This window comes from Schistocerca piceifrons, chromosome 2, assembly GCF_021461385.2.
Source record: "Schistocerca piceifrons isolate TAMUIC-IGC-003096 chromosome 2, iqSchPice1.1, whole genome shotgun sequence".
Classification (NCBI taxonomy): domain Eukaryota; kingdom Metazoa; phylum Arthropoda; class Insecta; order Orthoptera; family Acrididae; genus Schistocerca; species Schistocerca piceifrons.
In genome coordinates, this window is record NC_060139.1 from 754,711,977 (window position 1) to 754,738,296 (window position 26,320).

The following is a 26,320-nucleotide window of genomic DNA, read 5'->3' on the forward strand; positions in this document are numbered from 1 at the left end:
CACTGGTGATTTTTACAGTAGCCTGGTTGAGAGTCTGTATGCAGAAGCTGCCAAACTACCATTGTCATACCGATGTGATGTTTTCCTCAGTGGAAACGCATGCCATTTGTCTGCCATGCCTGGCCATCCACCCTTGCCTCCTTCTTCAACAACTCCTTTGACCACCAGTATGGGGCACATACCTCTTCTCTGTTACCTTCTGGTTCACTTTTGGCTATTGCTCTGGCAGCGTAACCCATTCATGAGCTGTAGGGGATATATTTCCCACTATATGTATTTCTGTACAGCATTTATGGGAATTTGTGTTAGCACTTCTGTACACTACTGGCATTTAATGGCAGTCCACTGCACCAGCTGTAGTTTCTGTTTATTGTGAAATATAGCCTTTAGGACTGTGGAAAGCATATATCTCACCAAACAACGGTATTTTAATGGTTATTGGGAAGTATGGTTACCACCAAAGTAGTTTCTGGGAGGGGCTTGGGAAGTATACTATGATTACCGCCAAAGTAGCTTCTGGAATCTCTCATTTGTGGTCCTTGGGAAGCACTTAAACAACCAACTTAGGTATGTCCCAAAGCTTTTGGGAATACATCTTAACACCTCTGTCAACACCTGACGTCTGTTGGTAGTACACTGCACCAGGTGTGTGAAAACTGCTACAACAATTAATCAATCAATTTCTGTTTGTCATGCGATCACTTCTGTTGTCAGAGTACATTGCTTCGCTTCTGCCATATACATCCATTGTTATCTGTATCAGCTCATACCTTTGTTTGATAAAGTTTCTAGGATTGTTTTCACATTTTGGTAAGTAAACTTTAATATTGGTAACAAATATTTTTAAAATAAAGTAAAAGAAAACATAAAATAAAAACAGAAAACACTGTTCATTAATTTTTTTATGTGTAATATAATGGCAACACATAAAAAGTCACAAAAGGGAAGTGGAAATCCATTTACGACCACAGTTTTAATACCTCACAAAGGTGCTGTGGTGATATATGTACTACCATAGTTTTTTACCCTAAATCACAAAAATAAAATTATCAAAAAATTAACATAGTAAGTTGTTCACAATTCTAATAGGATAGCAAAAAAGTTATCTTCACTGAGTTGCTACAAAAAATGCTCCTGTGAAAGGGTTAACTTGACACTACCTGCCACTTACTTGATGGGTATGAGCCCTTCACCAACTTGGTTTCATGCAGTGGCCCGTGTTCATCTTAGACTTCATTCACTTCCTAAGAACACTACTACAGACTCGCTCTATCACCATATGTCTCTCAACTTTTGCACAGGAATTCGCGATAGTACCTTTGGGTACATTGCTGGTTCTTAGACTGACCGTGGTGTCGGGTGTGCCTTTGTCATTTCAGTATCGGTTTCTGGATCACTGCTCAGTATTTACAGCGGAGCTCTTCACCGTCTCTCAGGTGACACAGGCTTTCAGATTGTGTAATTTGCTTCGACTCTCTCAGTGCTCTTCAGAGCATCTGTATGCTGTACACCGTCCATCCCGCAATGCAATGGGCCCAAGAAAGCTTCCACTTGCTCACTCTTGATGGAGCCACTGTAATGTTTATGTGGTCCCTCATCACATCGGTCTGATGGGAAACAAGGCCGCTGGCACTACTGCCAAGGCTGCAGTCCTCCTACCTCAGTCTCCTAGTTCTTCCATTCCTTCCGATTATCTTCCATGTTGCCATCTGTCACTTTGGTAGCACCACTGGTGTTCCCTTCATGGAAATGAGCTCCGAGGAATTGAACCTCTCCCAGCAGCTTGGCCGACCTCCTCTTGGCCCTCTCGCTGCGAGTAAATTATTTTAGCTAAGTTGCATATTGGCTACTGTCATTTTAGCCATTGCTATTTGGTAAGTGGTGATCCCCCACCACTCTTTCTCATTGTCATCAACCTTTGGCAGCTTGCCATTTCCTGACTGAATGCCCTTTTTTTAACCACTTACATTCTAATTTATGTTTGTGTCTCAGTTGTCGGCTGTTTTAATGAATGACGCGTGGGCTGTTGACCATGTTTTACTTTTTATTCATCGTAGCAATATGGCAAAGGACATTTAATGCTTAGTTCAGGACATCCATTGTCTCTAAAGCGTATTTTATGGACCTTTTTCTGAGGGGAAGTCCTTCTTTTTAGCTGTCTTTCCTTTTGTCAGTTGGGCTTAAGGTGCAGTTGCTTTTAACTCCTTTTTTCTCTTAGTGTTCTGACATGGGTGCATATAACCTTAGTTGTTTTTGCACACTAAAACAAAGCAAAACAAAAAATCCCCCTCCTCTGGCAGCACAGCTTCCCTGTGCTGCACCTAACAGCCCTATCCTGTCCCCACCATGTCCCTGCATACTCCCACAGACAGCACTAGCATCTTCTCCCACCCCTTTCTTGCTATCCTTCCCCTCCCCTGCCACACACCTCTTCCATAACCCATCTTCCTAAACACCTTCATTGCTGTTCACATGAGATGGAGTTGCAGTCAGGCCTTAGCACTGGGGGGATGACTGTGGCTGTGTGTGTGTGTGTGTGTGTGTGTGTGTGTGTGTGTGTGTGTGTGTGTGTGTGTGTGTGTGTGTGTGTGTGCGTGTGCGTGTGCGTGTGCGTGCACGCGCGCGCGCGCGCGCATGTGTGTGTTTTCTCTTTCTGGTGATGGACATTGTCTGAAAGCTGAACAGTTCTAGCATACTTTTTCAGATTGCCTGCATGTGACTGGACGTCTGCTTTGTGTAAAGAGTAACAATCTGTCCTTTCCATATTGTTGTAAGTTTTACATTAGATTTTGTTACTTCTTCATGTTTTATAAAAGCGTACATACATTCTCTTTTTATAAATGAAATGTTTGTGACACAGAGCAGTATATTTTGACCCTACTTGAGGGCTTTGGCGTACATTTGCTGTACAGTCTTAAGCTTCACCTGGCACAGTTGTTCACCTCCCAACTTCAGCTCCCATGATACGTATGTATCCACTTACTCTCCCATATATCATAAGTTTGTTGGCACAATGTGTAGTAGTCATCCATGCTTTGTCCTAGTATTATTGTACATATGATGTTTAGGGCCTCTTGTACTTGGTACACATTAATTGTTTTAGCCTGAGCACTGCCTTTAAAAAGTGTTACCAGTTAGGATCCTGCTATCTTGCTGCATACAAGTTGGAAGATTGAAATGACCAAATACTGATTCAGTAAGAATCTTTTCAGAAATGTGTATTGAGATCTCCACAAACTACTAACTGTTTTTTCTTGTGTGATAGGTAGCTCAATAATGTATCTGGAGTTCTCATAGTTATGAAGTGGAGCAGCCAGTTTACAGGATATGTGTACTTGCTTTGCTACCTGTCAGACATTTTATGGTACTGGGCAAGTGACCAAAAATTTTTATTGCTGTATATTGATTCCTTCTGAGCTGCTGACAGCTTTAACAAAGGGTAATAAATGTCGTTTCTTCCTTTAGTGTTGTAGGTATGGATATCACTGTTCTCCTCAAATTGTGATAGATTATTTATGAGGAATTTCATTAGTAAATATAGGTATTGTGATAGTGCAGTTTAAAGCCTCTCTCCTTGAAGAGGTACCTTTATAATGTTTGTGGGTGAACATTACATATTTCTATTACTGCTCACTTTTGTATGATCAATACTTTCTTTCTAAGTGATGAGTTAACCCAGAAAATTATTACGTAAGATATTGTTGAGTGGAAGGATGCAAAATATGTCAGGAGGTTAATTCAAGCAATGGAAAATCCAGGATGGAATGTAACAGTATTTTGAAAAGGAGAGTTGCTACTCACCATATAGCGGAAATGCTGAGTCGCATTTAGGCACAACAAAACGACTGTCTCAAATATAGTTTTCGGCCAATAAGGCCTTGTCAAAATTAGGCGACAAACACACACATACACACTCATGCAAACGCAACTCACACATACATCAAACTCTCACATACATCATACAGGAGGTTAATTCATTTGTTTCCAAGATTAGTGATTATACAAAGGGCAAAAGTGGCTGAACTTAATTGTTTGAGAAGCACAGTAATATGCTCCTTTCACTTCAAGTTTTTGTCAGTTTATGCATCTAAAAACTTGGAGCATTCTACCCCATTTACTGACTCCTGCTCATATGCTACCCCAATTATTGGTATGACTGTAATTGTTGTACAGAACTGAATACAATGTGTTTTTTCCAAAATTTAGGGAGAGTCCATTTTCTGAGAACCACTTGCTAATTCTATGGAAAACATCATTTGCAATCTCTTCTTTTGTTTTTTCTCTTTAAGGGATTTTATTACAACACTAGTATCGTGTGCAAAAACTACCAATTCTGCTTGTTAAATGTTAAGTGGAAGTCATTAACATAAAAAGCTGGAAGTTTCCTAGACGGTATCTATAGACTGTTACAAGTACACAAGAAATGTTCTGCAATAACAACTCAAAAGTGCATTCTTGTAGTTGCTGATCTACACCACAGCTGCTTGTTTCAATGTTTTTTGAGGTTGTGTCCAACTTTTACATATGTTGCAACTCCTCCTTTTTCCATGTTCACACTACACAAAACTGACACTAGTCTATAATCCCAGATATTTAACTTTTCTATCCCTGTGGTTACATGGTGTTTAGAAAGACACTTCAGAATTTTCCACTTCATCAAAATCTCTACACAAAACACCGTATGTTCTGTCACCTGGCTAAATTTGGCACTAGGTTTCATGATGCTTGTGACCTGGTAGTCTACACCTAGCTTAACAGTAGCATTTGGCCTGCACCTCTTCCATGACAGCTGCTAGCAGCAGGACTCTTTTTCTTTCTACTTGAATTTTGTACCGACGTAACCTTAAACTTGTTGCTAAGTGCCAGTGGTACTCTACTTTGCTCAAAAACTGTTTGAGGCTCCTCTCCTATTTCAGGTAATAAGTGAAACTGATTTGTAACCAGAACCTCAAATGTTATTTCTGTTGCTTTCTCCTTTTGCTTATTACCTGTTATGTTTTTCCAGTTCCCATTGTCTCTTTCCCTCTTCATCCTATCTAATCCACAATAACACCATATCTACAGGGTGTGATCACTAAGTAGTAGGGCTGAATTTCTGTAGCACGAATGGAGCAACGGAGAGGGTTGGACTGCTTGTATGTGATAGTGTTGAGCCTTCCGGAGAGACCGATATTTTTTCCAGTCGCCTGCAGGGAAGCAAAGAGAGAGCACGTCAATTTTTGTGATCCTTCGTTCAGTAGTGCAGTCACATTTCAAGATAGAGAAAAATTTCGAGCAGAGCTATGCCGTCGAATTCTGCATGAAACTTGGGGAAAACCGCAACTGAGACCCTCAGAATAATTAAGGACACTTATGGGGATGCTACCCTGAGACGGTCAGCAGTGTTAGAGTGGCACAAGCTGTTCCGGAAGGGGAGAGAGCTCATCGAAGATGACCGGCGTGCTGGTCATCAGCGTCAGGGATTGATGAAAATGTGGCCAAAGTGAAGGCACTCCTGCACCCCGACTGGCACTTAAACATTTGTCTGACGGTTGATGATTTGGGGATGTTGTACGGTATCATCCGAAAAATTTGTTACAGAGGATTTGGCCATGCAAAAGGTGTGCTCTAAGTTTGTGCCAAAAATCCTAAGTGATGAACAAAAACTGAATCATGTGCAAATTTGCTAGGAAATTCTGAACTGTGTCCAAGAAAGCCTAAATTTTCTTCACAATGTAATTACCGGTGACGAGTCCTGGTGTTTTGTGTACGACCTGGAGACCAAACGCCAGAGCGCTGAGTGGCACACCACCAGTTCCCCAAGTCCGAAGCAAGCCAACATGAGCAAGTCAAGGGTCAAAACTGTGCTCATTTGCTTTTTTGACCCTTCGTGGTGTGGTTCAGTGGAAGGTTGTGCCTTTTGGACAAACTGTGAATGCTAAATTTTACGTGGAAGTGCTTGAAAGGTTGTGCAAGTGCATCCTCCGAGTGCGGCCAGACATTGCCGCTTGTTGGAAGTTGTTGGAATACCTAGCCAAGCACAGGGTTGCCACATTGCTAACCCCTACATACAATCCAGATCTGTCAACGGCAGACTTCTTCCTCTCTCCCTGGCTCAAGAAGGACCTCAGGTGACACCGATTCAGCTCCGTAGATGATGTCCAAAATGTTGTGATGGCGTTTGTAAGGAGGATCATGGGAAGTGAGTCCCAGAAGGCATACATGCAGTGGGAATCAAGTTATATGTGTTTTGTTGAAACACAAGGGTGCTACTTTGAGGAATACTAAGGATTTGTACCAATTAGTTCAATAAAAAATTTAAATTAATTCAGTCTGCCCGAAGGACACAAATCTTTCTTCAGTGTTCCATGATTCTCTTGTCTCAACTGCATAATCTACACCTCTGTGGGAGAGCCCCATCTGATACTTTACTGGTCTCCCTTGTACAACAGCTCCAGTGAAGTGCCAAAATGTTTCTCCCATAGTCACTATCCTACAACAACATCCACATTTATCACATGTGATGCTACCAGAAAACGCTAACACACACTTGAAATGCAATAAAATAAGAACTAGTGAATACTTACCTTCTGATCAGTTGCATAGGTAACTTCCAGATGGGCAGATGTAAACATGACACTGCACTAACTCCACACTTGAACTTGGCCTCTCTGTGATCGGCGGAATTAGGCTGACTTTGGGCTCCTCTTGAGTGTTTATAGTCATTACAACATTAGCTATGTAGTGGTATTGTGCACTAGAACAATAAGTAGCCATTATGAATATAGTCTTGATCCATGTGTGCTGTTGTGCGTATTGATTGTTAATATTATTTGCCAAAATGAGCAAAGAGGCTGTACCTTGTACCTGATCCTTCTAGCAACTCGCAGTCTACTTTTGTGTCCCTTAACGTATTAACCTGTTACATTATTGTTTCCTTTATAAACTGCACACTGGCTGCTCTGGGAGAAGAAGGCACTGCTTGCCTCAGCAGCCAATGTGCTACGAGCCGATCCAAAGCTTCCACTGTCAGCATCCTCTGGTCGGGGGCCAAGTAAAAGTGTGCGATCGATACACACCAGACAGATATTCTGTGAGCGCAAGTTTAAGATTGCAGGATACATGAAATGAATGGAAACTAAATAATGTGATTTTTAAGAACTATCTTATACAAATGCTATCAGGAAAATATGGATGTATCGAAACACACACAATGATTGGACAGCTGGCAGATGTAAACACAAAAATGTGAACACCCCATAAATATTCACTGACTGTAAGTTTTAGATTGAAGAAGACAGAAATGAATGAAAGCTGACTAAAGCATATTAATAACAACAATATTAAATGGACACTATCCCAAAGTTATGAAAATCACTGTAATGTATGCAAAACAACACTTAGCATTCCAAACCGATGGTGTTGATCTCAAAGTGTTTAGAGAGTGTGATGGACTGCCAACTGCCAATTGGATTACTGGTGGTAGTTTTTGGTATTTCACAGAGAAGGGCTGTAGATTTTGTGACTGGTTTGTGTAGTTGGTGGGTGTCCATTGTAGAGTGTGCCAGTCAAGCCTCAGGAGGCATTATAAGAGAGATGCCATGTGCCATATAAAGAACTCTTACAATTCAGAGAATAACTTATCACAAAAAAAGTTTTTGAACACATAATTGCCAGTTCCCTCCAGTAAAAAAATAAGATTGGTAGAAAGAGAATATTAGTACACTGGCTGAACCATACCACATTTCTTTTCCTAGTGAGTGAAATAGGGAAGGAATAAGCTGATTTACTGATTATAAACATTAAATTTGGATGCTCACTCTGATATTTCTTCACTCCAAAAGTAACAACCCCTCACAAGCTTGAAATTTTTTTCCCCAGAATAAAACGTCATTGGTCAGAGAGATGTAAACAAAATAAATAAATTAATTTTGAGTTGCACGCATTATATTGTTAATGTTTTAAGTCTTTTACAATGGATTAAAGATATTTAATTTTCCGGAAATATTTTCTGATACCTCAGAGTTATCAAGTGGCCTTAGGATGTAAAAACTGAAAGTTTAATTACAGATTACTCAGTATGTAAAAGGTTGAGGAAGGTATCTGGGAGACTACTAGTTTTGGCTGCTGAGCAGTTGCAGTGTAGGGTTTAATGTTCTCTCAGTAGTGGTATAATCAGAAAAAACAACCCACCATTCATATGAAATGAGTTTGTAAAAATGGAAACACTAACTCATGTTGAATAGGAAAATTTTCTGTGGCCAAGATCACTTGGTATTTTATTTTATTTCACCATGATTGGTTCATCAAAATCTTGCTGCTATCATTGCATCTTCGGAAAATTCTTATCAACATGCATTTATGTCACCGTTACAATGAGAACACTTCCCACTCATAGGAAATGACATCATGTTGGCTTGTCAAACATATAAAAAGAACATATAAAATATGCATTGCACCAATTGCATGCCCAGGAGTGGAGGTGCACCATAGAAGGCCCATTTGTGACGCAAGCATGTCACAGGAAAAACTCTGCATGATTCTGTTGAAACCACTCATTTTGAATTAAAATAAAACACAGAGCTATCTTGGCTGCAAAAGATTTTCCTATTCACCAAAGACAGATTGCTCCTTAAAAACAATTGCAATCCAAGTCATGTTGCTTAATCCATTTTGGTTTTTTAAATGAACTGTTTCTAATTATTAGCCACTTTACATGGTAGGTATATTTTTTTCTTTCAGTTTTTGTGTTAAATGAAGAATACAATTAGAAATTAAAATATTTTATTTTCAGTGAATTAAAGTGTATATTGATCTGTTCATGTATGACAAATAACTGGAAACATCTATTCATGTTGAGTGATTATTGAAAAGTCAGCTTGTGGTAATTAACAGTTTAATGGTGTAGTTTATATTCTAGCACAAGTACTAGGAATAGTAATTTATCAGCTGCATTTACATTATATTATGTCACTGAATGCTGCTGTACAAATTACTGTTTTATGATTGAGCCATATGTAATCCTTTTACTCTCAGAGTTCCTCTATACTCTTAAAATAAAAACAAGAAGGGCAAAGTAGATATTATTAAGTACTCTGCTAATTGTGTAGCAGTTAAGAGCAGTTTATCTTATTAACATATAAAATGGAGACTATGGTGGAATCTAGTTTTCAAAGTTGGTATGAAAGCTGTACTTACAATTATTTTCTTTTATTTCAGAATGTCATAATTTCAAGTGGCGCACGAGAATCAAAATATATTAGAGGGCCATATGATATAGTGAACTTGTATCCTTTTGCATTTCTTTTTAAAAGTCCAGTATACGTAGCATTAAGTTTTTGTAATTCATAGCTCAGTTCTAGCATGGAATGGGGTATCTTGTTTTGTTATTTTTATTATATAATTTATATTTCTGTTTGTATTAACATATATCTGTGTGGGCAGGTGTGTGCGTGTGCATGTATATTTAACAGAATCTACAGAACTCTGAAAAACTGGGAATCATTTCCATCAACTGAAAATTAAGAAAGTGATGAAGGATAGATGCTACGTCTCTTCATTACAACTAAAGAGGTTTATGTTTATGGGTGGTTATGATAACTGTAAAAAAGTAAGTTGTTTGGTATCAACAAGCTATGACCCGTGATCATAGGACACTGTTGGTAAAGAGAACAGCTGTCACTAGTGTGTCTTAGTCAGACTTCTCTAAACTCACTACTCCTTACTATCAAATGGAATAATGTAGATTGCTATTTAATGATGTCCTGTTACAAAATGACACTTATTGTCCACAGAATATATACTGATCAGCCAGAACATTATGACTCCCGACCTGCAATCGATATAAACCCATCCAGACAACAGCAGCATCACGTGGGAAGGAAGGACTGCTAGTCAGACAAATGCACAGTGCATTTAATATCAGTTAGCGTACTGTCTGTGTGTAGAAAGGAGAAGGTGTGCGATATATCTGAGTTAGCCCACGGACGGATTGTGATGGCCAAGAGGTTTAGCACAAACGTTTCAGAAACTGCACAACTTTTCAGGTGTTCAAGGAGTGCTGTGGGGAGTGTCTTCAGTACGTGGTGAAACCACATCCGTACATCATGGGGTTGGGCAGCCACCCTTCATTACAGGTGTCGGACATTGTTGACTGAGCAGACTGGTAAAACAGGACAGGTGGTGAACTGTGGCAAAACTAAAATCGGGCTTTAATGGTGAGCAGAGTACAAAAAGTGTCCGAACACACAGTGCACCGATCACTCCTAACGATGGGCCTCCACAGCGGATGACCCGTGCATGTACCATCCTTAACACCGTGACATCGGCAACTACAACTGAAATGAGCATGTGACCATTGACACAGCGGCAGAGCATTGCATAGTCTGATATGCAGAGTAGAGATGCTGATGGGAAGGCATGAGTCTTGCAGGGGAACAACTGCTTTACACCTGCCACTGCGGCCCAGAGACTAGCTGGCAGCAGCTCCATTATGCTCTGGGGAACATTCATGTGGGCATCCATAGGTCCAATGGAGCTCATGCAAGGCACCATGACAGCCAAGGAGTATCATACACTGCTTGCAGATGACTTACATCCCTTCAAGACGATCGTGTTTCCCAATAGCAGTGGTATTTTTCAACAAGTTAATGCACCGTATCACAAGGCCACGAGTGTGATGGAGTGGTTCGAGAACACAGCGGCAAGTTGCACTTGATGTGCTCTCCTCCAGCCCACCAGATCTGAACCCCATCAAATACATCTGGGATGTGATTGAATGTGGTGTCAAAGCTCATCGCCCCCCTACCTGGAACTTACAGTAATTAGGTGACTTGTGTATGTAGATGCTGTGCCAATTCCCTCCAGTGACCTACCAAGGCCTCATTGCCTCCATGCCACAACACATCGCTGCTGTTGTATGTGCCGAAGGCAGACGTACCAGCTGATCAGTGTAGATCTACATACATATTCTGTAAGCCACCATATGGTGTATGGCAAGGATATCTTGTACCACTGCTGGTTGTTCCCTTTTCTGTTCCACTCACAAGTGGAGTGAGGGGCATAAATGATTGCCTGTAAACTTCTGTACAATGTTTGATTTCTCTTATTCTTCTTCGTGGTCCTTATGTGAGATAAACATTGGTGATGGGAGAACCATTCTGTCATAAACGCTGATTCTCTATAGTTTCTCAATAGTATTTTGCAAAAAGAATATCTTCTTTCCAGGGATTTCCATTTTAGTTCACAGAATATTTACATAATACCCGTGTATTTATCGAACCTACTGGTAAGAAGTCTTGTGGCGGGCCTCTAAGTACTTTTAGCATCAGCAAGCTGTGGTTGATTACCTCCCTGTCATTGCGCTGTTTATTATGTTTCTTTAACACTGAGATGTATACTTATAAGTTACTGAAAATAGTATTTTCTAAAAATTTGTTTTGAAAATGTTTTTTCAGTTGCACTGAGTGAAAATTTTTCTCCGGATACAGAAAATACCATAGACTTTTTAGGTGGCTATATTGTTTAACTTATCGTTACTGTTTCTTTCCATTTTGTTAATTAACATATATTTCTTTCAAATGCTTGAGTTATATATCTGTACTGTAATGAGTTTATGTGAGTGTGAAAATAGTATTATTTTAAACAGGTATCTTCTTTATGTTAAAAGAAACTGAAATAAAGTGAAAGACAACCAGTTCTCTACAATAGCATATAATCATGTGTATGATGATAGATCACTGCTCACAAAATAGAAAATTAGCAGAGAGACATGTAGAAAAGAATTATACAGCGCTGAACATTTGTATTAAGTTCTTCATTAGCACTGACGAGCTGGTACATAGGCACATTCTCTCTCTCTTTCTCCTGTGTGTGTGTGTGTGTCTGTGTGTGTGTGTGTTTTTTTTTTTTTTTTTTTAACTGAAGTGCAGTGTCTGAGGCTTAGCATTTTATCATACTTTTCTAGATGCACATCTGCATCTCATGACCTCAAAAATTAAAATATGAAATTTTTTTAGTTTATTTTTTGTTTAATATTTTGCCTTAATACTGACTCAGAGGGTTAATTTTTGGACTGAGTGAGGAACAGACAAAGAAAGCAGTTAGCTCTACATGCAGAGCCTTACTTACACATGCAGGTACCAGTAATTATAGTGTTTTGTTCTAAACTAATTTAGAGTTTACTTCCAAGTATGCATGTTTTCCCTAGGAGCACTTACTGACAAACTTTTGGATGCTGTTGAATTTTCATGACAGTGTTAGCTTTTTGCAACTGCAACAACTTCTTTGATTAGGTACAGAATGTAGGTTTTCATTCTACAAATGTGCTTCTTGAAAGGTGCAAAAACCAACCTTATTAAGTAACCAGTATTTCCTTACCTACTTTCAGAAACTAGTGTCCAAAAAAGTTATCTTGTGTAAATGGAAATTCATGAGACATAAAGTCTTTTGATGCCACCTATAGAGCACTATTAAAATTAATCACAAAAATTTGACGTAAGGTAGATACTGGGCACCATAACATGTTTGATACGCAGGAGTAAGATACTCAAATGTCTTGTGCATAATGTATTGGAATTTAAGACTGAAGTAAATAACTTTCTGTTGATCAGTTTCTCCTACTCCCTTGGGAAGTATCTTCAGGGGAGCCCTTAAAATTAATATACTATGTTCCCATAACCCTCCTGGCCTCAACCTTTGTTAGTCATGAAATTACAATGAAATACAGACCATTAGCTGCTTACTGGCATTGATAAATATCGACGGGGACAGTTGAAAATGTGTGCCCCAACCAGGACTCGAACCCGGAATCTCCTGCTTGCATGGCAGATGCTCTGTCCGACAGCCAAACATGGACACAGAGGATAATGCAACTACAGGGATTTATCTCCAGCACGCTCCCCACGAGACCCACATTTCCAAATTACTGTCCACACACTACATTGTAGTGCCACTGCCCACTATACTCATTACTTGTGGTAGTCAATCTACCGATTCTCGTAACAGTTTGAACAATGTGAGTGCATTCGCACTGAAGAAGATCATTGGCTGGTAAGCCTTATCTGTAGGAAGATGGTACGATACGACCTTCCTATATATATTTGCTAGTAATTGTCCTTACTCGTCAAGAACCTTCTCTATTCACATTCCAGCACTACACAATCCTCTATCCCACCAACACACTCAGTCTTTTTACTTCTCTCCTTTTCCATTACTCCCCCCCCCCCCCCCTCATGCCCCTCATATTAACCTCCTGATTGCACCTTGCTGCCCTACCCTCTCTCCACCTCGTCCCTGTACTATCCCACAAGCCGCACTTTACCATCCCTTGCCCCTATCCTGCTATCCCTCCCCCTCCCCATCCCAGCCTCCCTATCCCCACCACTCAGTTGCTTCTCCCATCATGCGCTGCTGCTCACTGTTTGGCTTCAGCAGCCAGTGACTGCGGCCGTGTGTGTGTGTGTGTGTGTGTGTGTGTGTGTGTGTGTGTGTGTGTGTGTGTGTGTGTTATGTATTTCTGACGAAAAAGTACCTATCTGCAACTCAGTATCTCTGCTATGTGGTCAGTAGCAACTATCCTTTTCATAATAGTGTTTACATTCAGTGCTGGATTTTCCATTGTTTGATTCTGCCTGAAGGTTTTTCTTTCATCCTGTAACCCAGTACTGTTTTTCTTTGTTACTATTTTCTAATGCATTACTATACTCAGTGTCTCTTCTTTCGTATTTTTCTCTTGTTACCTTGCAAACCGAACTGCATGCTCTGCTTACAAGCCACACCATATGAACCATCTTGGCCATGCATAAGAGACATCAACAAGACCGCACTGATTGTTGGTGCAGCATCTCATGTCCCACATCACTCCTGCCGTTATCATATATCCTATACCAGTACCTTCAAATTGATCACTCTTCCTATGTAACTCCAAGTATTTTTTCATATTATTTGTTTTACCTTCCTGTGCCACATGAACTTCTGCCCCACCCACCAAGTGCCCCCCCCCCCCCCCCACCCTTTCTCCTCTTTGTTCCAGTCTGCACCTATTAACTTCATCTAATCTAGTCACATCTGTTCCTCTTTTTCACACTTATCCACCCACATTACAATCTTTTTATTTTATTTTTTTCTTTGATCTCTTCGTGCATTCAAGCCAATTTCAGTTGGTTTTTGCCTTTTGTTATCGGCTTACTTCCTCAGATTTCATCTTGTTTCCCCTTACTTAATCTGTTTCATCCTTTTCAAGATTTTTCTCTCGTTTTGGGCGTATTTTTGTGAATTTGTTCAGGCATATATGTATGTTATTTACATATTTTTATGCATTTTTATCCATCACCATGATCCTTGTTCCTTTTATCTGCATCAGTACAGAAAAGTTTCCTTATCCCTAGCCAGAACCCAGTTCCACATACTATTCCTGCATTGTTGCTTGGCTCATGGAATCCCCCCAAATGGCCTTACTATCAAATTACCAATCTCCTGCAGCCACCTATCCTTCCACAGTGATCTACATCTGTTCAGATTCCACCAGTTCTTAACCCTCACCAACATAGTCCTACAAAACCATATCAATCAGGCCCAAACTTCCTTGCAGTAGCTCTCTCTATCAGCAAAATTATCCTGCTATTCAATCCCAAATTCCAGGATCTCGTATCACACATTGAAACTCTTGGCCACCCCCCCCCCCCCCTCGACCTAGAGCAAAATCCACAACACCACCTCAAAAGCCCTCTCCACCCTGTTCACTTTCTAGTCCTGCCTTGGACTGCCACTATCCACCACCTCTACAACCACCTACAAACCTCCCACACATCTCCCTCTCGCAGACCTACTACATGTACCCCACCCTCAAAAACTCCCTCCCACCACCATACAGAATACAGAATCTAGAACCCAAACGGATCTGAAACACAGTCATGAACCTTTCCTCCAAAAGCCTTAGCACTGCAGAAGCATCAGTCTTTTCCAAAGGCTTCCCATTTTAGCCCACTCTCAAATTCAGTCATGTGGGACTTGTTAAAGACGTTCTCTCTTTCTTGCAGCCTCACAGTGGAAACATTTTCTTGCCATCAACACTACCAATCAGACTCAACCAAAGGACAATGTTGAACCCTGCCCAAATTAGTTCATTCCTCCATCCAACTGTGATCCACCCCCACTGCCCCCACATCACTCCTGTTAACTTTCCAGAATTTCTTAACCTCAAACCTGGCCTCACCATCATTCCTCATATCCTTCAACACGCAAACTAACCTTACATTCACAGAAAGAATCGCAATCCACCACCTAAAAACTGACCCTGACCTTATAATCCTACATGCTGACAAAGGCTCCACCATTGTTCTTTTGAACTCCAAGGATTACCTGGCAGGAGGACTCTGTCAGCTACCAGATTCATTCACCTACAAACCATACCACAGGGACCCTTTTCCGGAAATCCAACAGGGTCTCCAGTCTCTTCGAATCCTTAGGCCCATTCTAGAACCTCTTCCATAAGTCCATCACTCTCCTCACCCCTACCACTCCCTGCACTCCTATCTTCTGCATGATTCCTAAAGTCTGTAAACCCAACCACTCGTATGCCCCATTGTGGCCAGTTTCTGTGCCCCCACGGAGGGAATCTCTGCTCTCATACACCAACACCTTAAGCCTATTACCCGCAACCTACCCTCCTATATAAAAGATACCAACCATTTCTTCCATCAGTTCTCCACAGTTCCTGTTCCTTTACCACAAGGTGCCTTGCTTGTCACTGTTGATGCCATCTCCCTTTACACTTCACAATCTTACTGCTATAGAACACTGCCATTTTCAATGCCCAACAGATTCTAAACCTAAAACCTCCTTCCAAATCTCCATGACCAACAATATTCTCACCCACAGTTACTTCTCCTTTGAATGCATTACCTGCAAACAATTCCAGGGTATGGCTTTGGGCTCCCACATGGCACCATCGTATGCTGACCTGTTCATTGGCCATCTAGAGGAATCCTTAATAAACACCCAGAATGGTTCAGATTCATTGATGACTTTTTCGTGATGTGGATCAAGGGTGAGGACACCCTATCCACATTTCTCCAGAACCTCAACACCTTCCCTGCCATTTGCTTCACCTGGTCCTACTCAACCCAACAAGCCACCTTCCTGGATGTTGACCTCCACCTCAAAGATGGCTACATCAGTACCTCCATCCATATCAACCCTGCTGACCACAAGCAATATGTCCACTTAGACAGCTTCCACCTATTCCATACCGAGAAGTCCTGAGTGGTCCCTCTAAAAATATACCAAGGGTCTCAGTGAGGCCTTCACAGACCATAGTTACTGGGTGACAACCTTGTACAAAAACAGATCTCCAATTCATTATATCTCCTCTCACCTACTACCACTTCCTAAAGTCCCATCATCTGGCCACAGAGGAGCATTCCCCTCATGACTCAGTACCACCCAGGACTGGAGCAACTGAATTATGTTCTCCACCAGGGTTTTGGCTACCTTTCATTGTACCTTGAAATGAGGAATGTCGTATTCACTACCCTTCCTACACATTGTCCTTGTTCATCCCTACCCCTCCCTGCTCCCAATCGCATGCCTCTGGGCTCATATCCCTGTAATAGACCTAGATGCAAGACCTATCCCATATATCATCCCACCACCACCACCTACCCCAGTCCTGTCCAAGCGTCATCTGTCCCATCAAATGCAGGGCTATCTGTGAAGCCAGTCATATGATCGATAAGCTAAGCTGCAACCACTGTGCTGCATTCTATGTGGCCATTATAACCAACAAGTTGTCTGTTCACATGAGTGGTCACTGACAAACTGGCCAAGAAACAAGGACCACCCTGCTGCTGAGCGGACTGCTCAACAGGATGTTCCTCATTTCAGTGACTGCTTTGCAGCCTGTTCCATCTGGATCTTTCCCACCAACAAGAGCTTTTCTTAACTGTGTAGGTTGGAAATTTCCCTGCAGTATATCCTACATTCCTGTAACCCTCCTGGCCTCAACCTTCATTAGTCATTGTCCTTACCCATCTAGACCCTTCCCTGTTCCCATTTCACCATTACACAAACCTCTGTTCCACCAACACACCCACAGTCTGTTTACTTCTCTCCTTTTCTGCTGCCTCATCACCCATGCACCCCCGTTCCTCCTCCTAACTTGCCGACAGCACCTAGCTGCCCTACCCTCTTCTCCATCTCATCCCTGCACATTCTCACAAGCAGCCTTTACCGTCCCCCGCCCCTATCCTGTTATCCTTCCCCTTCCACTTCCCCCTCGCCATCCCAGCATCTTCCTTCTCTCCATCACTCAGAAGTAGAAGTTTATTGTCTCGTAACATACAATTTCAAGCCATTGACTTAAAGTACAGGAGACTCGTCAAAACACAAAAACTGGTTTACATTTTTCCTTATAATACCAGTAATATAATATACAATACTGAATAATTACTTAATTAAGCAATCAATAATTTTTCTTCAGAAGTAACAGACTTTTAAGATTAACAGTCCTAATTCTTCTACTGAATAGTAACATTTCTGCACTAGTTTCTCATATAAGGATTTTTTTCAGTGTTTCTAAATTTTTGCTGAGCTATTCTCTTCCTTTCACTTTGTTATAAATTTTCAAACCCGTATAATGTGGAGTTTGAGCATAAAGTTTCAAACAGTGGGTAGGTAGCACAAAATTATTTTGATTTATGGTGTTGTAATCATGTTGTAAAAGATTTGCTACAAATAAATAAGGGGTTACTGTGTACAAAGATAATCAGCTCATATATGTATAGTGAGGGAACACTTAATATACTTAGACTTTTTAGGAGTGGGTGACATGATTTTCTTCGCCCTACATTGTGCATATTTCTAATGACGGTTTTCTGAAGTTTTAATATTCGACACATATGGCTTGCTTCTCCTATCATGCGCTGCTGCTCACAGTCTGGCTTCACTAGCCAGAGACTGTTGTTGTTGTTGTGTGTGTGTGTGTGTGTGTGTGTGTGTGTGTGTGTGTGTGTGTGTGCCTATTTCCGACAAAGGCCTAGTTGACCAACACCTCACTTACTGGCAGTCTTTTTGCTGTGTGACACAGCATCTCTGCTATATGGTGAGTGGCAACTAACATTTTCATAATATTGTTAAAATTAATATAAACTGCTGAAAAACGTTTTCCATCAACTACATCTCTCTCTCTCTCTCTCTCTCTCTCTCTCTGTCTCTCTCGCTCACTCGCTGTGTTGTTGTGTGTGTGTGTGTGTGTGTGTGTGTGTGTGTGTGTGTGTGTGTGTGTCTGAGATTCAAGGGGTCTTGAGAATGAGAGAATAAGCCTTAGACAATGTTTTGAAAGTTTGTATCTGTGAAACAAAAACTGGTTTCTTGATGACATTCAACACCATATTGTTCCAATGTGGTGGAACACGCTTGAATCGTCCATGGCTTGCTGTCCACAATTATGTCGAGACATTGCGGCTCAAGATTGTCCCACTCTTGGACAGTAGCCATTCTGATGTCACCCAGTGTATGAAGAGGGTTCTAGTGATGATGCTGAGCAAGTCTTGACTGACCACAAGCCTGCTCAGTCAGTTTCATGTCAGAAGATAACCACAAGCCATTTCATTCTCTAGATCCTTACATACTGGAGTAAAATGTTCAAGAGGTGGGTGAAATATGAGTCCATTGTCAAAATGTTGGCTGTAGTGCTAGAGGATACATTGAGGTCCCTGTCCGAATGCTGCACAGCCCTCAACTTGCCCATAGCTGTGATACTAGCCAGAAAACAACTGACCCACCTGCCTGGTGAACCTGTGGGACTGCATGCTTGAGATGTGCATTGATATCTTGGTGCCTCCATGCTATTGTTAGATGATCATGTGCCCTCTGACAAAGCATGAATCTAATTTATGACTGTCTCTATTTTTAAATGTTTTTCATAAGATTGATAAAAGAACTTTAATTCTTTGTGCAGGCAGGATTTTAGCCATTAATGATTTAACTGCAGGTCATGACTTAAAGAAGTCGTGCTGTGATGGAGAAGATGAATACTGGATTTTTGTGTACCGTGACTCAACACCTCTGCATTTGCCATTGCTTTTTAAGGCAGTGTACCACTTCAGTCTCAGACTCGCTCAATTTCAGCACCTCATCATTAAACAGTTGTTGGGATCCTTCATAGCCGTTTAAGTGTAGTGTGGCCTGTAAGCACATTTAAATGTTGCCCTGAAAGGTAGCGTTAAAATATGGAATGCCATGTATAAGTGTGTGTGCTAGCATCACTTGACAAGATGAATGGCTTTTAGTAGCTGGGTTATATAAGAACGGCCTGTGGCACCAGATGACTCTTCAGCTATGTGAAAGCCTCCTTATGAACTATTGGTAATACAATAGAAGCCCTACAATTGCTGTATATAAAGAGTGAGCTGTGGAATGACAAAAAAAGTATGGAAAGATTGGAAAAGTGCACAATGCAGTGTTATATGGTTCTGTATTTTGTACAGTATTTAAATTTAAAGAGCATTAGAAATAAAACATTTAAAAAAATTTACTAAATACATCAGTTAAATAAACTTCACTCAAATGGTGACCAAACTGTAACACAACAGTAGCTCCAAATAAAATATTGTACAGCAATACCATGTATAAAATACACCCAAAATACAGACTTTTTACAACACTGTCAGCAAGCTGTGTAGTTTTATTTTTCTACTGCTGTAAAGAAGACCACTAACTTTTTTCACATAGTCACGTCATGAATTTTCTTTTATGTGTATTATTTTATGTCCATTAGGTAAAGCAACTGAGTATAGTTTACATCGCCTTGCCTTTCCATCCACATAATTATTTTGTTTATATTATTCAATATTTCACGTTTACTGAGAACATCTTCTATGCTTTCATCCTTCTCCTCCTCATTTTTGACTGCACTGGCAGCATCATTTATTCCAGCATCAGTAATGTATTTGTCATCTGTGATCTTTAAATTCAGTTTCTCATTGGTGACTGCTCAAAAGTTCAAGCCTTCAAGGTCAGTACAATACTACAGAACTTCATGTGCAGACTGGATGTCATTGCTGTTGAAACCTGTGTCAGTGCATTATTCGTCTGCTGTGTTTTGTTCAATGAAACACTTGTTCCAGCAATTCCTAATACTTGTGAGACTGATTCTTTTCCACAGCACACCTACTGAATAAGCAAGTCGTTAGATTTACAAATTTCAAGAACATTCCCATTTTTTTATCTGCTGAAGTGAGCAGTCAACGTGATCGTGATAATGAACCTTATATACTCACATGGTGTGTGTGTGTGTGTGTGTGTGTGTGTGTGTGTGTGTGTGTGTGTGATTGTGTGTTTTTGCAAACACAAAGTTTTTATTTTTCTATCTTCTTACTGCAATACATGAGCAGGTGGGTGACATTGATCCAAGATCAGTAAGCTTCTTTTCTCAGCTTGAGTGATGAGAGGTGCTTTCTGACTGATGGAACTAACTCTTGAATCTTCTCTACAAAGATTTCACATGTCATTCAAGCATTCTTTGCATATAATTGAACTATAATGATGACATGTTTACATACAAAGTATCTCAGACTTTTCCTGTTGCTTGCACAGTGTTTTTAACTTATGAATATTTGATTTATTTATGGCAGAGAAGACAGTACTGTTTTTATTCATTTTGAAACCTGTCTTATTTCCTGAATATTTTACATCAAAAGTTCTGGTAGGAAGCAGTTAATAATAAAGTGCTCTTTTGTCACTATTATATAGCCAATGATCGTTTAAATTTTTATCTACAATTGCTTTATGTAGAATTTCAGGACAGTGTGAAGCAGATTCAAATTGCCATGTAAATCAAAATGAAATTTTGTAGTTTGGGCTGTATCAGTTGGTTCATAAAGTAATACACCTTCACTTTGCTTTATTAAAACCCATCTATAAAGATGTTCATCAAATACACTGTCTTTTGCTATTTCCGTTCTTTTTCTGTCCATTCCCACATAATTTTCAACTGAATTTACAAAACTTGTAAGGTTATTTTCTTCTTTAATCCATTCCTGATTATTTCTTTATGTACACCAGACTCACATGCTAAACTTGCTTGTGTGTCATCATTCTACACACAATCAATAATTTGTAGTTTATAACTCACAGAAATAGTACATAGTTATTTAGTTGAGCATCTCTCAATGTTAAGCACGAGACATGTATTCTTAGTTGTGCCTAGCAACAGTCCTGATACAATGATGATAACACACAAATCTAAGGTTATGTTTAGTCACACCTGTCCCATTTGGTTATTGTTTCCATTCCTTAATGGTTGCAAGGGTAAATGATACTACAAAAAAGCTACGTGCAGGCTGTTAGGGCACTGCACAATATCTGTATCTGTGGTATGTTGGAGCATACCGTTCAGAGGAGTAGGTAATTCTTGATCCTTGCACTGCTTTTAGTAACCAAGGGTCAGGGCAGATTTGTGGCTGATGACATGCTGTAGATAACTGATTTCATTGAGAAAGTGGCATTTCACTAAGCTCATTTCAGTCAGATGTGTTTTAGTCTTTCCAGTAAGTGACACAAATGGTTAGTATGTTCCTAAATGTCACTGAGAGCTGCTATTATGTCATCCAGGTACACAATGCACTTATCAGGCTTCAAATATTGTAGAATGCCTCTTTAGTGTAGGTGGCGTGCTTCTCAACCTGGAAGGCAATCTATGACACTGATAATAGCCTGAGGAGATGTTTGATTCCAATATTATGGCATTAATTATAATTGATGGTATATATTTTGTAAAGTCACAGTGGTGAAGTGCCTAAATTGCCGCAGATTGTGTAGCATCTTTGTGATTTGTTGTGCGCTGGTACAAGTGACAGTAATCATAACAGAACCAATAAGGTCTGGCTCTGTCTCAGCACCTTTTAGGTACATGTACAGTTGGAGAGACCTGTGAGCTGGTGCATTTGTCTGTGACATTGTCATGCAACTGCAGGCTGTGACTCTCCTCCACCACCTATTTTTGGTGGTGATACTGCTTCCAATAAACAGGCAATGCAATCCTAGTCAGTATACAGTGATACATTATAGAGGTGGTCAGTACTGGGTCTTCCATATCAAACAGTGCAGCACATTATGTTAATAAATCAACAAATTATTTCCTCTCCTTTTTCTGTAAGCGTGCAGATTTTCTCATAACATGATGGAGTGGTTTCCCTGGTATGGGCTCTGTGCATCTAGCTCCAATCTGAATTCATCCACTTCTACTACTTCCAAACTGGCTATTAGGTTATCACATTATAGCTTTCCTTTCTCTTCACCAAAATTGTCAGTGGCAACAGGCATTATAAAACCTAAATGCCTTTCTACAGCACATGATATGCTCTGCCCCATAAAACATTTCCTCCTGTCCAGTTCTTCATTCTCTGGCAGGATATCTAGCATAAATTATGTGTGCACTGGCATTTTTGTGCCAGCAGCAATCCAGAGTACCTCCCCATTCCTGTGGAATCTTAGCCAGGGAATCTTAACTTTAGGGACCATACACATTTTGTGGCTAGCTTCCACACATGTTTAGCTAGCTTCCTGGGCCTTCGGAAATTGCTTGTTGCAGTGTGGTTATCTCTGCTTTAGCACCTAGAGGGTACTACTGCTGTCCATTCAGTAAAACAGTTAGCTATGACCTGGTAACCCCCAGGATAATGTATAAAGAGAACACGACTGTGCTTTGTAGGTTATTGCCTCATTCACACTTCCATTTCTTCTGAACTCACAGGTCTGAGCATTTATTCTCCTAATCCAATCCATAAACTGCTTAAGACCTTCACTGCTCTTCTGTGTGATATCGTTCTATTGTTCCCTGTAATACTGACTTCTTTTCCAATGACATAGTACATCCCTCAGTTTTTCATACCATCTCATAACTTTGTATGCTGTACCCACTAATTTACAATGTGTTTCCCTTAACAGCTTCTCCTCACTCTACTGTCCTGGAGCTTTTACTGTTTTCAGTTCTTGAAAAACATTGTGACGTATGCAGTCTGCAGGTTTTTCAGAAAGTAAGGTGATCAAGTTATAGTACTACACACCAGGGATAAGGCCTCAAGATCAAGTCTTATCAAAATTTTCACCTTCTCTTCTTCATTCAGTTTCACTACCTGCTTAAGACGCAACTGTATTACTTCATTGAGCAAATGTTACACAACATCCTGGGTACTAACCTGCTCCGCTATAAATGCTGACCAACTAAAGCAGAAATAAGTTAAGCCTTGGGATGAGGTCATTGAATAAGGTTTTCAAATTCAGCATGGATTATTGGTACACGATTATGGAGGCTGATTCATATATGATATTGATAGTCATCAATATTTTAAAGTGTGATCTGACCTGGTTTAGTTTTTCATGTTTTGTCATTAGGTAAGTATATATTCTCCTAAATACACTCATTGTCTTACTTTGTTTCAATAATACTGTTACTGTTGCCTATGCAAGGTATAATTATTTGTTTAAAAGGATATTCAGGCAAGATAGTGGGATAGATATTCTATGCATTGCATACCCTTAGTTTCATTACCAGTGTTACTTCGCTGTTTGTTACATTTTATGTACTTGAATTGTGTCAAGTGAGTCATGGAATGGTTTCTTAATAAAAACCATTGCTGATCCTACTGGTGTACTGCTGTTGAACCACTGTTTTTGCTATGAAAATAGTAGGCATAAAATTATAAAAACCCATCTAGATTTTAGTTTTCCATTACTTCCTTAACCCACTTCAGGGCTATGTCCAGATTTTTCATCTGAAAGGCCACAGATGATTTTCTTCTTCTTTCTTGTCTAACTAAACAAGTGCTTTGTCACTTACCTTGCTCCCAACAGTATCTTATGACCTCAAGATGTCTTGCAACTTTTATATAATTGATAAAAGACATATATTTAAAAACTAAGATGATGTGACTTACCATACGAAAGCGCTGGCAGGTCGATAGAAACACAAACACATAATTACACACAAAATTCTAGCTTTCGCAACCAGTGGTTGCTGCGTCAGGAAAGAGGGAAAGACGAAAGGATTTTTCCCGCGTGGAATGTTTCCCTCTATTATATTCATATGATAAAAGACATAGTTATTCATGATGTTTAAAGCTTTCCCGGACTGATTGTTCCATGAAGAATGGCTTTTCACCTAGGCAAGTGAACAGAGTGATGAAGACCTACAAGTGACGGAACAAGGAAGAGGAAGAGGCCTTCAGGTCGACTGTTTATCTACCATTTATTGGGAATATTTCTTCACAGATAGGCAGAATATTGAGAAAGTATCAAGTGAGAGTCATCTTTCGCCCTCCTTCCAAAATTTCATCACTGGTGGGATCCGTTAAAGACGACCTGGGCCTGCGTAAACCAGGTGTTTACAAAATTCCGTGTGAATGCGGCAAATCATATATAGGGCAAACAACACGAACTGTGCAGGAACGCATTGTGGAACACCAACGGCATACTCGCCTTCTCCAACCCACCAAGTCCGCAATCGCTGAACATTGTATTTCCACAGAGCATTCCATGAATTACGACGACACAAAAATTTTGGCCCATACATCAAACTTTTGGAGCTCGATTATCAATGAATCTGTGGAAATCTGTGTCTGACAACGAGACTCTCATCAATCGAGATAACGGTTATCAGCTAAACTCTGCTTGGAATCCTGTTATGAATGCGCATGCTGAGCAGCGCATGCGCAATGTCACCTCAGTACGGCTTTAAATAGCGGAGCTCAGCGCGTACTCGCCAGTACTACTACAGTGGCACTCACCTGAAGATGGCCTGAAGACTCTGCGCCGAAATATCGTGGCAGGACGTTACTGATATCCAGCAGTTCTCCCGTGTTTTTATGGAACAAGCAGCCTTTTCTTTACATTGAGCGAGGTGGTGCATTGGGAGGATGACGGTTCAAACCCATGTTCAGCCATCCCGATTTATGTTTTCTGTGATTTGCCTAAATCACTTCAGTCAAATGCTGGGCTGGTTCATTTGAAAGGGCACAGCGAACTTCTTCCCCATCCATCCTGATCCGATGGGACCGATGGCCTCACTGTTTGGTCGCCTGTCCCAAATCAACCAGCCAACCAACGTTGTGTTTATGTACACAATAAAAATGTCTTTCATCAACAGGGTATGAAGTATAGTATACTTTTATACTATTGCCACAAATACTGCTTGCACATCTGCTGTATTCCTTGTTGAACAAGAGAATGGGAAATGGACCATGCTGCTGACACAAGAAGTGGAAACTGTATTGAATTCTAAACGCTGTGAGTCTTTAACTGCTATTCATTCATTTTGGTTTAATGTATGAATAAAAATCAAAATACATCAGTTTTTGGACTATGTGGATTATCTTGCTTAAGGTTGGGAAGCTTCTGTGCACTGGGTTTTGTCACGTTATCCTGTTGCCCCCACCTGTAGTGGGGGAAATAGCATATATGGCACAGACTGTTCTTTCGTATGTCAGCAGGACACTATTGCTTCAGCAGTACTGAGTTAGATGGTGCAATGAACAAGACTCTGTACACCTACGTGGGAATAGTGGGGTTTAAATTCAAATCCAACCATACAGATTTAGGTATTCCGTTTAGTGACAAAATCAGTTAAGGCCAGTGATTGGGTGTTCCATATGGGTTGAAACTGCTAATTCTGTTCATTGTCCTCCACCTATCAGAACTCGTGTTTCATATATAAGGATTTCACTGTCAGTGCCATGTCAAACCATGATGTTCCTCCCTTCCTTTCTGACTGCAGCAGTATTTGGCAGTGATTTTTACTGTATTTAACATAGTTTCCTTGATTTTATTTTACAGATGGCCGACGTTGTGGCAAGATCATTGCTTGTATACAAAGTGATACATCACCAGGAAGAAGCAATGAAGTGTCAATAACAAACATCTGTGACCAGGAAGTGAACATGGATGAAGAAGATTTGGGACCCACACAAAAGAAAATGAAACAGTGATATGCGTCTTTTTAATTGTACTGTTGTAAACAACTTTGACTGTTATCAGCATAAATTATTGTTATTATTTGTGTGATTTTTTTTTTATAAAATTCTTCATATTTCCATCCTAATATTAGTGTTGTAAGGAAATTCCAGAAGGTTTAAGATTTATTTTGTATTGATAAAGACAGGAATTTCAGAACCAGATTTTAAACTACAAAATATTTCCAGGGGCACTTGTGGACTAGACTGAAACTGAAGAAATTGCAGAGAGGGAGGAAATTAAGGATATGGAACCTGGGGAAATTGAAAGTTGGTGAGAGTTTCAAAGATAGCATTAGGCAATGATTGACTGGAACAGGGGAAAATCAAGTTAT

The 26,320-nt window shown here is 40.2% G+C and overlaps 1 protein-coding gene across 3 annotated transcripts in view; it reads left to right on the forward strand.

Annotated features, from left to right (window-relative positions):
• The window catches only part of LOC124776827 (ribonuclease P protein subunit p30), an 84,575-nt gene extending 58,547 nt beyond the window's left edge, over positions 1-26,028 (forward strand). For 2 of the 3 annotated variants that reach the window (XM_047251985.1, XM_047251986.1), the window contains 3 exons: positions 9,199-9,266; positions 12,037-12,116; positions 25,810-26,028. In XM_047251985.1, coding sequence (XP_047107941.1) covers positions 9,199-9,266; positions 12,037-12,116; positions 25,810-25,961 — 300 coding nt within the window. In that variant the 3' untranslated portion in view covers positions 25,962-26,028. Of the gene's footprint in view, positions 1-9,198; positions 9,267-12,036; positions 12,117-25,123; positions 25,264-25,809 lie in introns of all 3 variants that reach the window. The other variant, XR_007015657.1, reaches the window with a different exon arrangement.
• The last annotated feature ends 292 nt before the right edge of the window (positions 26,029-26,320 follow it).